Source organism: Leucoraja erinacea, chromosome 20, assembly GCF_028641065.1.
Source record: "Leucoraja erinacea ecotype New England chromosome 20, Leri_hhj_1, whole genome shotgun sequence".
Classification (NCBI taxonomy): Eukaryota; Metazoa; Chordata; class Chondrichthyes; order Rajiformes; family Rajidae; genus Leucoraja; species Leucoraja erinaceus.
This window is the reverse complement of record NC_073396.1, coordinates 21,059,091-21,071,685: the sequence shown is the minus strand read 5'-3', so window position 1 is coordinate 21,071,685 and position 12,595 is coordinate 21,059,091. Positions and strand designations below refer to the sequence as shown.

At 45.0% G+C, this 12,595-nt stretch overlaps 1 protein-coding gene across 1 annotated transcript; it reads left to right on the top strand.

The window, feature by feature from the left end:
* Positions 1-945: 945 nt before the first annotated feature.
* Positions 946-11,736, top strand: LOC129706941 (parvalbumin, thymic-like). Its single transcript, XM_055651614.1, has 5 exons — positions 946-1,100; positions 2,443-2,510; positions 2,602-2,734; positions 10,477-10,586; positions 11,490-11,736. Exons 2-5 carry the CDS (start codon positions 2,450-2,452, stop codon positions 11,513-11,515), a joined length of 330 nt encoding a protein of 109 aa, XP_055507589.1. The 5' UTR covers positions 946-1,100; positions 2,443-2,449; the 3' UTR covers positions 11,516-11,736.
* Positions 11,737-12,595: the final 859 nt, after the last annotated feature.

Genomic DNA, 12,595 nt, shown 5'->3' with positions numbered 1-12,595 from the left:
TGATCTTCCAGCCAGCTCACGGAAGGAATGTAACCCCTTATGCATTTAAGTTGCCAGAATTGCCAAGGAATTGGCATTGGATTTGGAATTGTAACAGATTCTCAGGAACAGCTTCTTCCCCTTTGTAATCAGGCTTCTGAACGGTCCTTCCATAAGCTAGGGTACTGTCCGATTCACCTCTACCCCATTGCGGACATTGGACTTTGTCCATGGAACTGATGCGCTGCAATGCTGAGAACATTAATTCTGCACTCTTCCCCTTTGTTCTATCTATTGTAGTTGAGTTTGACTTCTGTGGAATGCTGGAGCTTGCGGGATGACAAAATAAAAGACTGATTATGAGTCATGGATGGGGTAAACAGTCAGAAACTTTTCCCCAGGATGGATATGTCCAACACTAGAGGGCATAGCTATAAGGTGAGAAGGGGAAGGTTTAATGGAGATGTGTGGGGCAAGTTTTGTTACACAGAGTGGTGGGGGCCTGGAACACACTGCTAGGGGTAGTGGTGGAGGCAGAAACAATAATGGTGTTTGAACGGCTTTTAGATAGACACATGGGAATGCAGGGAATAGAGGGACATGGATCATGGACAGGCAGATGAGATCAGTTAACTTAGCATCATATTTAGCACATACATTGTGTGCCGAAGGGTCCATTCCTGTGCTGTATTGTTCTTCGTTCTATGATTGTATTGATGTGTGGTAATATCTGATCTGCTTGGATTGCATGCAAAAACAACGCTTCTCACTGACAATAATAAACCTAAACCTATATTGTAAAACATGCATCTTTAAATCCACCCACCAAAGATCTTTTCAGTGTCCCCCACCAATGAGGTAATTCACTCAGGAGGGGATTGTCTTTGTGAGGGGCTATATCCTATATCAGGTGTAGGGGGATATAAATAGCCTGCGATTATTAGCTGGGTAAGAAATTCAATAGCAGGTGGAACTGGTGTATTTGATCCTAGCTATGCAATCCAAGTACAGTAAAGAGTCACCTTAATGGGTTGCATATAAACCAGGTCTGACAGAGGCACTGAGGCACAGAAGGCACATCGCTCCGGTCTAGTGTTAGTCAAGCCAAAGGTACAGTGAAGGTGAGTAACCAGAGGGCGGCTGATGAATTCAAACTCCATGCAAAGTCCATTCGCAAAGGAAGGAGGTTTGAGGACTTGAGTTTCTGCCTGATTTGTCTTCTGATAATGAGACTGTGTGTGCGTTTGTGTGTGCGTGTGAGAGATGGAATATTAGCCCGATACTTGACGCGAGGGGCACAGTGCACGGGACATTTAGAGAGGGGTAAGACAAACGTGAGAGGACATCAGATGTTGCGATCTGGGGTTCAATTAACACGGAAACCCCTCACATGAAGAGAAAGCGTTGAGGTCTCTTCTGAAGAGCCAGCACCACCCAGAGTGTAGAAAACAACGGACTGCAGATGCTGGTTTATCCCCGAAATAGACACAAAGTACTGGAGTAACTCAGCGGGTCAGGCAGCATCTCTGGAGAACACGGATGGGTGACGTTTCGAGTCTGGACGGGACCTTTCTTCAGCCTGGAGTGGGTCGATCGATCTTATTTGTTGCTTTTGCAACATTTTTGGACGAGGCACCGTGGATAAATATGTATTTACTTTATGTCGCAAATAGAATAGTTTTTTTTCTGAGTCCAACGCGCAAGATATGAGCGGCCGTCTAGAAGATTGTTTGCATTAGAGATGTCGGCTGGTCATTACAGTCGCGTTATATTCTAGTGGCTTTATCGGTACCTGGAGTCCAGGCGCTCGGGGTTGATGCTGGTGTGTGGGAGAGCGAGTGAGCCAGGGAGACGGAGACCGAGTGACACTGTGGGCGAGAGAGTGGGACGGGGCGAGTATGAGAATGAGTAGGGGGTGAGAGACGGGAGGAGGTGCGGGAATAAGACCTAGGGTTGAGAGTGTGATGGTGAATGTGTGTGTGTGTGAGAAAGAGAGCGAGAATGAGAGAGAGAGAGAGAATAAGGGAGGACGGGAGGGAGGGTGAGAGAGAGGGAGAGAGAGGGAAAGAGAGGGAGAGTGTGTGCGAGGGAGAGATATAGGAGAGTGAGAGTGAAAAAAGAGAGCAAGACAGAGAGAGGGTGAGAGTGTGTGAAAGAGGGAGTGAGGGTGAGAGAGGGAGTGCATGAGGGAGAGAGTGAGAGAGAGGGCGAATGTGAGTGTGTGAGTGAGGAGAGAGGGTGAGAGAGAGGGGTGAGAGGGGGAGTGGGGAAGAGTGAGAGTGACACAGACAGAGAGCATAAAGCAATGGGAGAGAGTAAGGGTGTGTGAGAGAGAGGGTAAAGGGAGGAGTGTGAGTGAGTGAGGGGTATGTAGGGAGAGGGCCTCGAGGGGGGGGACAAGAGGGAAGTGAGTGAGTGAGCTCTGACAACCTGCACCACCTGCTTTGTTTTGCGGACCCACAGACTCAGAATGGAAATCACCGACGTTCTCTCTGTCGCTGACATCAGTAGCGCGTTGAAGGAATGTCAAGGTAACGTACCCTGCCCTGCCTGTCTCACCAAAACGTTTCTGCCCGGAGGCTGCTCGCGGCATTGACACTCACCGCCTGTCTTGTTTCGCAGCCAACGAGTCCTTCAACTGCAAGAGATTCTTCCGGACCTGTGGCCTGTCCAAAAAAACTGCGGAAGAAATCAGAAAAGTGTTCCAGGCAATTGACGATGATAACAGTGGTTTCATCGAAGAAGAAGAGTTAAAGTAAGGCACCACCCTCTCTAGTAGCCTGACACTAAAATCAAAATCAAATAGACAAGTCAAGAGTCTTTAATTGTCATATGTACCGAAACAGAGCAATGGAATTCTTGCTTGCAGCAGCACAACAGGTTTAGTTGAGTTTAGTTTATTGTAACATGTACCGAGGTACAGTGAAAAGCTTTTGTTGTGTGCTAACCAGTCAGCGAAAGACTATGCATGATTACAATCAGTGTGCAGATGTACTATAAAGGGAATAACGTGATTAACATTTAGTGCAAGGTAAAGTCCAGTAAAGTCTGACCAAAGGGTCTCCAATGAGGTAGATAATAACTGTCCTTGATTCCGGAGGTGTGCGTTTTCACACTATACCCTTTGCCCAATGTGTCCGCAAACACAGTGCTCAATAGATAATATAATTAACAAAAAAAGCTCAATTAATTTAAATAATCAGATATAGTGTAAAACAAATTAAAAGCCCAAAGTCCCTTGTGCAACCAAGACAGTTGGTCGTTGGAATGTTAATTGGTGTTTGTAGCGTTGGTAGTTGGGAAGAAGCTGTTTCTGAACCTGGTGGTCACGGTTTTCAGACTCCTGCACATTCTTCCCGATGGTAGGTGTTAAATTATACAGAGGGTGGTGGGTGTTTTTTATACAGAGGGTGGTGGGTGCCTGGAACGCTTTACTGGGGTGGTGGTGGAGGCAGATACGATCGTGGTTTTTAAGAGGCTGTTAGATAGACACATGGATATGGAGGGTAGTGGATCACGCGCAGGCAATTAGTTTAACTTGGCATTATGTGCGGCATGGACATTAAGGGCCGAAGGACCTGTTCCTGTGCTGTACTGTTCTATGGAGCCATTATTTGGTAGGTTACCACTCAGCCTCCTAGCATCTGAAGGTGATAGTTTTAGTCCCTGCACCATGATATAGAGGTGGACATTAAATTTCAGTAATGAGTGTCCCAAGGCCTTAAAATAAATTCCTTTTTTCTATTCAGATGTACGTAAAAGACCCATTGCCATTATATTGGAGAAGAGCAAAATTGATCAAGTGGTAAGAGTGAAGAGTGTTTAATTGTAAAATATACTGACAATAGAACAATTAAATACTTATTTTTAGCTGCATTACAGACCCATAAACATGATGCACATAGTTAAAATATAATAATTAAAAACATATGAATAACTATAATATTAGGTAGCCAGAATAATTCAAAAACCTAGGCTGTTTGTCATTATGACCAATAACCTGCTTCAACCAGCATCAAACATCAGCTGTAGACACAAGGAACTGCAGATGCTAGTTTATAAAGAAGGACACAATGTGGTGGAGTAACTCAGCGGGTCAGGCAGCATCTCCAGAGAACATGAACGTTTCAGGTCGGGACGTTCGAAGAAGGGTCCCAAGTTACTTAAGCACTTTGCGTCAAGAAACAAAATGGGTTATTGATGGAAACTTGCATGGTACAGCGCGGAAGCAGGCCCTTCGGCCCATCGAGTCCATGCCGACCATCAATCGGCCACTTGCACCAATCCTCCATAAATCCCATATTTTTTCCTCTCCACACATTCCCACCAATTCCAGGGAGAAATTTACAGCGGCCAATTAACCTGCAAATCCACATGTCTTTGGGATGTGGAAGGGAAAGGGGGAACACCGTCACAGGGAGAATGTGCAAACTCCACATAGACAGCACTGGCGCTGTGGGGCAAATGGTCCACTAGAGGTGATACTGTGCCACCCAAAAATAACTGCTTATTACCACAGCATTTAAATGTGCTAAATTAGATACAAAGTGATTTAGAATGCCCCAAGGACATAGCAAGGTGCTATAGAAATGCATATTCTTTCCTGTTGGTTTCCTTGTTTGTTGTACTATGTGGAATTAATCATTTAATCCATTATTGTACTTTAAAAACTTTGAACAAGTGATATCACAGCATAGTTTCAGAGAGGATCTGCCACTCATTCTGTATGGGTTTTCTTCCCTTCTATATTTTTTACTACCAGAGAATAATTCTGAAAGTGAGAGCACGATCTACTTTGTGGCCGATCCATTATGGTCACCCATGTCCACGGTCTGTGTGTGGGTACACAAAAGGAGAGATGCAGGACTGAGAACCTGTCAGTACCTTACTCCACCTTTCAATCTCTTCTCTCCTCAGTCTGTAACTTCCCACACACTTAATGGCATTTCAGAGACCGTTGAATAGGCAATGGATATACAGGAAAGGGAGGGAAATGGAATGTGTGCAGGCAGATAAGAGACGGGTCTTAGCATCGAGTTTGGCACAGATATTGTGGACTGTTCTTGAAGGGCCTGTTCTTCTGCTGCTCTGTTCTATTTTCTAATGGACAGTGTTGCTCCTTCATTTGGTCCGGGCAATATTCCTGGAGAACATGGATAGGTTGAGACCTTTCTTCAAACTGATGATAGTGGCAGTCTGGGGGGGGGGGGGGGGGTGGAAGAGTGCGGGAAGAGAGGAGGGGCAGGACAGTTTGAAGAAAGGTCTCGACCTAAAAGGTCGCCTATTCCTTTTCTCCAGAAATGCTTCCTGACCGGCTGAGTTACTCCAGCATTTTGTGTCCATCTGGGGGCAGGACAATGCTTGGCAAATGATAGGTGGTCTCCAGTTTTGTTGCCTGACCCATTGGGTTACTCCAGCATTTGTCTCTTTCCTTCGTAAACCAGCATCTGCAGTTCTGACTGGTCCTTTCATTTAATTCGTTTTGCTCATACATGGCCTGTAAACAACATTTGAAGTACTCTGTAATCACGGACACTTTTCCTGATACCATTTAGCTTAGCGTAGACCTGAATGCCCTAGTAGGATGAATCAGACATAACCCATGTTCCAAGTGACTGACTCTTCTCTGTATTGATGAAAGCATGCAGTACAGTGACAGGCACTCAACCCACCTGGTCTCAAGCCAGCCTCTAACTCTCCTACCCACACAACCTTCCTCTCTCGTGTACTTACCTACCTTTTCCTAAATATATTCTGGCATTCATAGAGTCATATGGAATCATACAGGATGGAAACAGACCCTTCGGCCCAACTCGCCCATGCTAACCAAGATGCCCCATTTAAGCTAGTCTCATTGTCCATAAACCTCCAAACCTTTCCCCATCTATGTACCTGTCTAAACAACTTTCAAATGTTAGTATGGTGCCTGCCTCAACCACTTCCCCTGGCAAGTCGTTCTATACATTCATAGGTTTCTGTGTGATAAAGTTGCTGCTCAGGATCCTATACCTTCTTTAAAGTATGCCCTCTTGTTCTTGATTCCACTGCCCTGGGATGTAGATTTTGTGTATTTACCCATTCTATGCCCCTTATGATTTTATACATCTCTATAAGATCACCCCTCAGCTTCCTGCGCTCCAAGGAAGAAAGTCCTAGCCTGCCCAACCCATAATCCAGCCCTTGAGTCCTGGCAACATCCTCGTACATCTTCTCTGCATTCTTTCCAACGTTAATGGCACATTTTCTACAGCAAGGTGAACCCAAAACTGAACCCAATCCTCCAAGTGTGGCCACAGTTCAGGTATAGTTTAGACTTCAAACTTTAGTGATATAGCATGGAAACTGGCCCTTTGGCCCACCGAGTCTGCACTGACCAACGATCATCCCGTCCGTATACTAGTACTATCCTACATACTAGAGACAATTTACAGAAGCCATTTAACCTACAAACCTGTACGTCTTTGGAGTGTGGTAGTAAACCTAAGCACCCAGAGAAAACCCACGCGATCACGAGAACGCACAAACTTCGTACAGACAGCAACCGTAGTCAGGACCAAACCCGGGTCTCTGCTGCTGCACCACTGTGCTGCTCGACTTGTGGTTGTGGTGACAATTTCCACCAACTCACTTTTCTTTGAGTAAGCAATTCATCTATACATGGAAATTTCTAAACCTGTTGTGCCTGCGGCAGAGAAACTACAACTTTAGTTTCTCCACATCCAAGCGTTTAGGTCTCTGCCCTGCAGATCACGATTCTACAAATGCTCATTAGGAACTTTGAAATCTCGTGATGGTCTATAGCTGCACTGACAACATTTCAGATCATTTTTACCTCAATTCCCCTCCAATTCGTAAACCATTGATTTAAATTGATGTCCCTGGTTCACACAGGAGGCGGCAGGTATTGGACCAAGCTGCCAGAGGAGGTAGTTGACATGGGTAGTATAACAACATTTTTAAGACATTTGGAAAAGCACATAGATAGGAAAGGTTTGGAGGGATATGGGCCAAACGCAAGCAAGTGGGACTAATGTAGATGGGTCATCTTGGTTGGCTTGGGCAAATTGGGCTGAAGAGCTGTTTCCATGTGTATGACTGTAGAACTCTATAACCCTGTTTATCTTTCTTGGCTACTTAAGGTGCAAAGAAGTTTACCATAATGCTGCCTGAATTAGAGGGTACTAAGAGAGGTTGGATAAATTTAGATTGTTTTCTAGAACGTTTGAGGTTGAGACTTATGAGGGGTATAGATAGGATCGACAGTCAGAACCTTTCTTTTTCCCAGGGTGCAAATGTCAAAGACTAGGGGCCACTGCTTTAAGATAAGAGCGGCAAAGTTTAAAGGAAAAGTACAGAACAAGTGTTTTTTACCTAGAGAGTGGCGGGTGCCTGGAACATGCTGCCAGCATTGGTGGTGGAGGCAGATATGGTAGTGGTGTTTAAAAGGTTTTATAGGCACAGGGATATGTAGGGAATGGAGGGATTATGGAACATGTGCAGGCAGAGAAGATTGGTCAAACTAGGCATCATGTTCGGCACGGATTATAGGCCCGAAGGGCCTGTTCCTGTGCTGCACTGTTTAGTTTAGTTCAGTTTAGAGATACAACGTGCAAACAGGCCCTTCGGCCCACTGATTCCGCGCCAACCAGCAATCCCCGCACGCTAACACTATCCTATACACACTAGGGCCAATTTACAACTATTATATCAAGCCAATTAACCAACAAACCTGTACGTCTTTGGAATGTGGGAGGAAACTGGAGCACTTGGAGAAAACCCATGTAGGTCATGGGGAGAACGTACAAATGCCACACAGGCAGCAACCGTAGTCAGTATTGAACCGGGTCTCTGGCGCTGTAAGGCAGCAACTCTACTGCTGCGCCACCATGCGGTTCTGTTATCTTTACTCATAACTTCGTCAATTAAATCGCTCTCAATCTCCGTTATTCGAACGAAAACTTAATCTGACACCAAGTGTCCTTGCTGATGTTTTATTCAGTTCCAACATGACCTTCCTGCTGATGAAGGCAAGAATCTAGTTTGACTTCTTAAACACCTTAACTCCCTTTCCTATACCTTAAGCTTCACCATTACTCAGTATGGACTAGTATTTGGAAGTGGCAGCAGGGTTCCACTGAGAACACCAAATAATAGCTAGGGCAACACAGTGGCGCAGAGGTAGAGTTGATGCCTTACAGCGCCCGAGACCTGTGTTCGATTCTGACTACGGGTGTTGTCTGTACAGAGTTTGTACGTCCTCCCCGTAATGCTGTGTGTTTTCTGCAGTGCTCTGGTTTCCTCCCACATTCCAAAGACGTGTAGGTTTGTAGGTTAATTGACTTCTGTGCATTGTCACAGGTGTGTAAGATATAACTAGTATACGGGTAATTGCTGGTCGACACAGATTTGGTGGGCCGAAGGGCCTGTTTCCACACTGTATCTCTAAACTAAACTAAACTAAACTAGTCACTCTAAGCAAAACAGTGGGTCAAGTGACGTTTCAGGCTGGGACCCTTCTTCCGATTGATTTTAGTAGTGGGGAGAAAGATGGAAGAGAGGTGGGGATGGGACAAAGCCTGGCAAGTGATAGGTGGAGAAACAAGGAACACAAAAGGACACAAAGTGCTGGAGTAACGTCAGACACCGGAAGAAGGGTCCCGACCCGAAACAGCACTTTTTAGAGAGTTTAGAGTTTAGAGAGATACCGTGTGGAAACTGGCCCTTCGGCCCACCAAGTCCATGCTAACCACTGATGACCTGCACGGTAGTTCCATGTTATCCCACCTTCGCAGGGACAATTTACAGAAGCCAATTAACCTACAAATCCCAGACGTCTCTGAAATGTGGAAGGAGACTGGAGCACCCAGAGGTAACCAACATGATCACAAGGAGAACGTACAAACTCCACACCGATAGTACCCGTAGTCAGGATCGAACCCAGGTCTCTTGCACCGTGAGGCAGTGGTTCTATCGCTACGTTACTGCGTCACCTATCTCCATGATCTCCAGACATGCGGCCTGACCTGTTGAGTTATTCCAGCCCCTTGTTTCCTTAAGTACCTTGTACCAAGAGTCCACCAGGGACTATACTGTGATAGGTGGATACAGCTGAAGGGAATTTGATTGGCAGATGGGTGGACAAGCCCTAGCGATGAAAATGAAACAAACAGGTTACAGATAGGGAGAGAAGAAGAATGAAGTGTAAAAGCAGAGGAGGAGGGGGATATAAATAGAAGGGGTTGAAGGGGTGGCGAGGGGGGAAGGGGGAGGGGGGGATAGTGGGGGAAATGTGATTCACCAGGGTTGAATGAGGCACAGGAAAGAGAGGGGTAAGGAAAGGATGTTATTTAAAATTGGATGAATAATAATTCTGATCTTTATTCTGGATTCTAAATTACACTAGATTTTTATACATAGTTCTACAATAAAGGAAAATCAAAATTAATTAAAAACAAGTACAAAGTCCTCTCAAATATCATTTTAGTACCAGGGGTGGAGGAAAATGTATTTTTAACAAATTAATTTATCAATAAGCACATCTTATTGATACCTGAAAGTATTTTCTAATGTACTGATTGTCTTTGGATTGGGTTAGACACATTTTTCAGGTGATTGGCGGGAAGGGTGGGGATGGAGGTTATATTAGTGAAACACCGTTATCAGGTAACGGAACCATGTGATCACCAGCCAGAGAGCAGTCCTGACCTACCCTTGGAGACCCTCGGACAATCTTTAATCGGACTTTAGGACCTGTCCCACTGTATGAAGTAATTCAAGAGTTCTCCCGAATTTCCCCTGATTCGAACTCGGAGAATTACAGTAATAGCCGCTCGTAAGTACTCGGGGCTCTCGTGAACATTTTTCAACATGTTGAAAAAACTTGCGTTTCCCAAGTACCTGCCGTTAGCGTTACAAGCCGCTAAGAGACATCCCAAGCTCCGACGTACCTGCTACGTACATTCAACGTACTTACCACGAGTTTGATTTTTTTTTAAAACTCGGGAGAGCTCTTGGGTAAACTCGTATAGTGGGACAGGCCCTTCTAACTTGCACTAAACATCATTCCCTTTACTCTGTATCTGTACACTGTGGACGACTCAATTGTAATCATGTATAGACACAAAAAGCTGGAGTAACACAGTGGGACAGGCAGCGTCTCTGGAGAGAAGGAATGGGTGACGTTTCGGGTCGAGACCCTTCTTCAGACGCTTCGTAATCATATATAGTCTGTCCGCTGACTGGGTAGCACGCAACAAAAAAGCTTTTCACTGTACCTCGCTACACGTGACAACATGACAATAATAAACAAAACTAAAGTAAAAAGGTTCGCTGAAGACACAAGGGACTGCAGATGCTGAAACCTTGGGCAAAACACAGTGCTGGAGGAACTCAGCGGATCAGGCAGCAAATGCGGAGGGAAAGGGACAGATGATGTTTCGGGTTTGGGCAACTTCTACGAGTTATCCTCAGTTGATAAAGCAATGTTTTTTCCTGCAGATTTTTCCTGCAAAGATTCTCAGCTGGGGCCAGAGTCCTCAGTGATAATGAAACCAAAATATTCATGGCTGGAGGTGATAAAGATAGTGATGGGAAACTTGGTGCTGAAGGTATGTTGATAAATCTTTGCAGAACTCCTTATCTTATATAATACGTGAAAATTGCAGAGAATTTTGGGCGTGGCAAAGACCATCACGCAAACCAACCGCCCTTCCATTGACTTCATCTACACTTCACGCTACCTTGGCAAGACCACCAGCATAATCAAGGACCAGTCTCACCCTCTTCTCCCCTCTCACATCAGGCAAGAGGTACAGAAATGTGAAAACACACACCTCCAGATTCAGGGATAGTTTCTTCCCAGTTGTTATCAGATAACGGAACCATCCTCTCAGCAACGAGAGAACAGCCCTGACCTCCCATCTACCACGTATTTGGGATGTGGGAGGATACCGGAGCACCCAGAGGAAATCCACACGGTCACAAGGACAATGTGCAAACTCTACACAGACAGTTGCTGAGGTCAGGAGGGAACCTTGAAGCACTGGTGCATTTGTGCCATTTCTCCCCATTGAACGTTTAAAAAAAGTCAAGTTTAGTTTCGAGATACAGCATGGAAACAGGCCCTTCAGCCCACCGAGTTCACGGCGGACATTGATCACCCATTCACACTAGTTCTATGTTATTCCTACACACTAGGGGCAAGTTTACAGAGCCTATTAACCTACAACCACACACGTCATTGGGATGTAGGAGGAAATCAGAGCTCCCAGAGGAAACCCACATGGCCACAGGAAGAATGTGCAAACTCCACACAGACAGCAACTGAGGTCAGGATCGAACCCGGGTCTCTGGCACTGTGAGGCAGCAGCTCTACCAGCTGCGATTATGTGTCACCCACTTCATATAACATAAATTATTTTCATGATATATCTTTAATTTTGCTATTGAATTGCATGCATTAAGAATGTTTTAATGAATTGAAAAGCTTAACCTGCTGTTTTGTTTTACAGAATTTGTTGACCTAGTTCTATCATAGATTCTCCCAGGATGGCATCTCTTCCAGTGTTTGATTGCAAGGGTATATTAAATGCAAAGCTCCTGTTTTCGTGACTGCAGGCATGAGCAACATTTTTCTGTTGTAATGACGAGATCGTAGAAGTGGTCAGAGATTCAGATGGAGCCCACTATTTGAGCTATAGCTTGCTCTGTAAAGGAAGATTGCCTTTGGAAGATTAATAAAAAAAAGCTTGCCTTGTATCCAAATGTCTTTGTGCATCATCTGTTCCACTAAAATTATTCAGATTCCTGCGGGATTAAGCAGAGTTTGGAATTTAGGACATAGAAAAGTATAGCACAGAAACAGACCCTTCAGCCCACAATGTCCATGAGATTAGTTTAGTTTAAGTTAGTTTCATAATACAGTGTGGAAACTGGCCCTTCGGCCCACCGAGTCCATGCCGACCATTGATCACCTGTTCACACTAGTTCTATCCTACACACTAGGGACAACTTATAGAAGCCAATTGCAGGAAGCCATCAACAGGAACTAGATACCTGCACATTTTTGGAATGTGGGAGGAAACAAGAGCACCTATAGAAAATGGACGTGGTCACACGGAGAACGTGCAAATTACAGTCAGCACCAGTAGTCAGGATTGAACCCAGGTCTCTGGCACTATAAGGTTGCAAGCTCTACCGCTGCGCCACTGTGCCTAAGACCGGCTTTTATTGCCAATCAACTCATCACGTTTAATGGTGAGACACCTCCTTGAACCAATTCCTGTAACTCATCGTGCCTTTGCAGTAGACAATGGAGACACCCACAGCACTCTCCACAAATTCATAAGTCATGGGAGCAGAATTTGGCCAATCAGCCCATCGGGTCTACTCCGTTATTCAATCATGGTTGATCCCTCTTTCCCTCTCAACCCCATTCTTCTGCCTTCTCCCTATAACCTTTGACACCCTTACTATTCAACTACCTATCAATCTCCACTAAACACACCCAAAGACTCAGCCTCCACAGCCGTCTGTGGCAATGAATTCCACCAATTCATTGCCCTGTGAACTGTTGTTACAAATTCCAGATATATAAAGTCAAGTTCAAGTTCAAGTG

Coding starts and splice junctions, on each gene's coding strand:
- LOC129706941 (XM_055651614.1), top strand. CDS start 2,450: ATGGAAATCACCGACGTTCTCTCTGTCGCTGACATCAGTAGCGCGTTG. Junction 2,511..2,601: donor CGCGTTGAAGGAATGTCAAG/GTAACGTACCCT, acceptor CTTGTTTCGCAG/CCAACGAGTCCTTCAACTGC. Junction 2,735..10,476: donor ATCGAAGAAGAAGAGTTAAA/GTAAGGCACCAC, acceptor TTTTTCCTGCAG/ATTTTTCCTGCAAAGATTCT.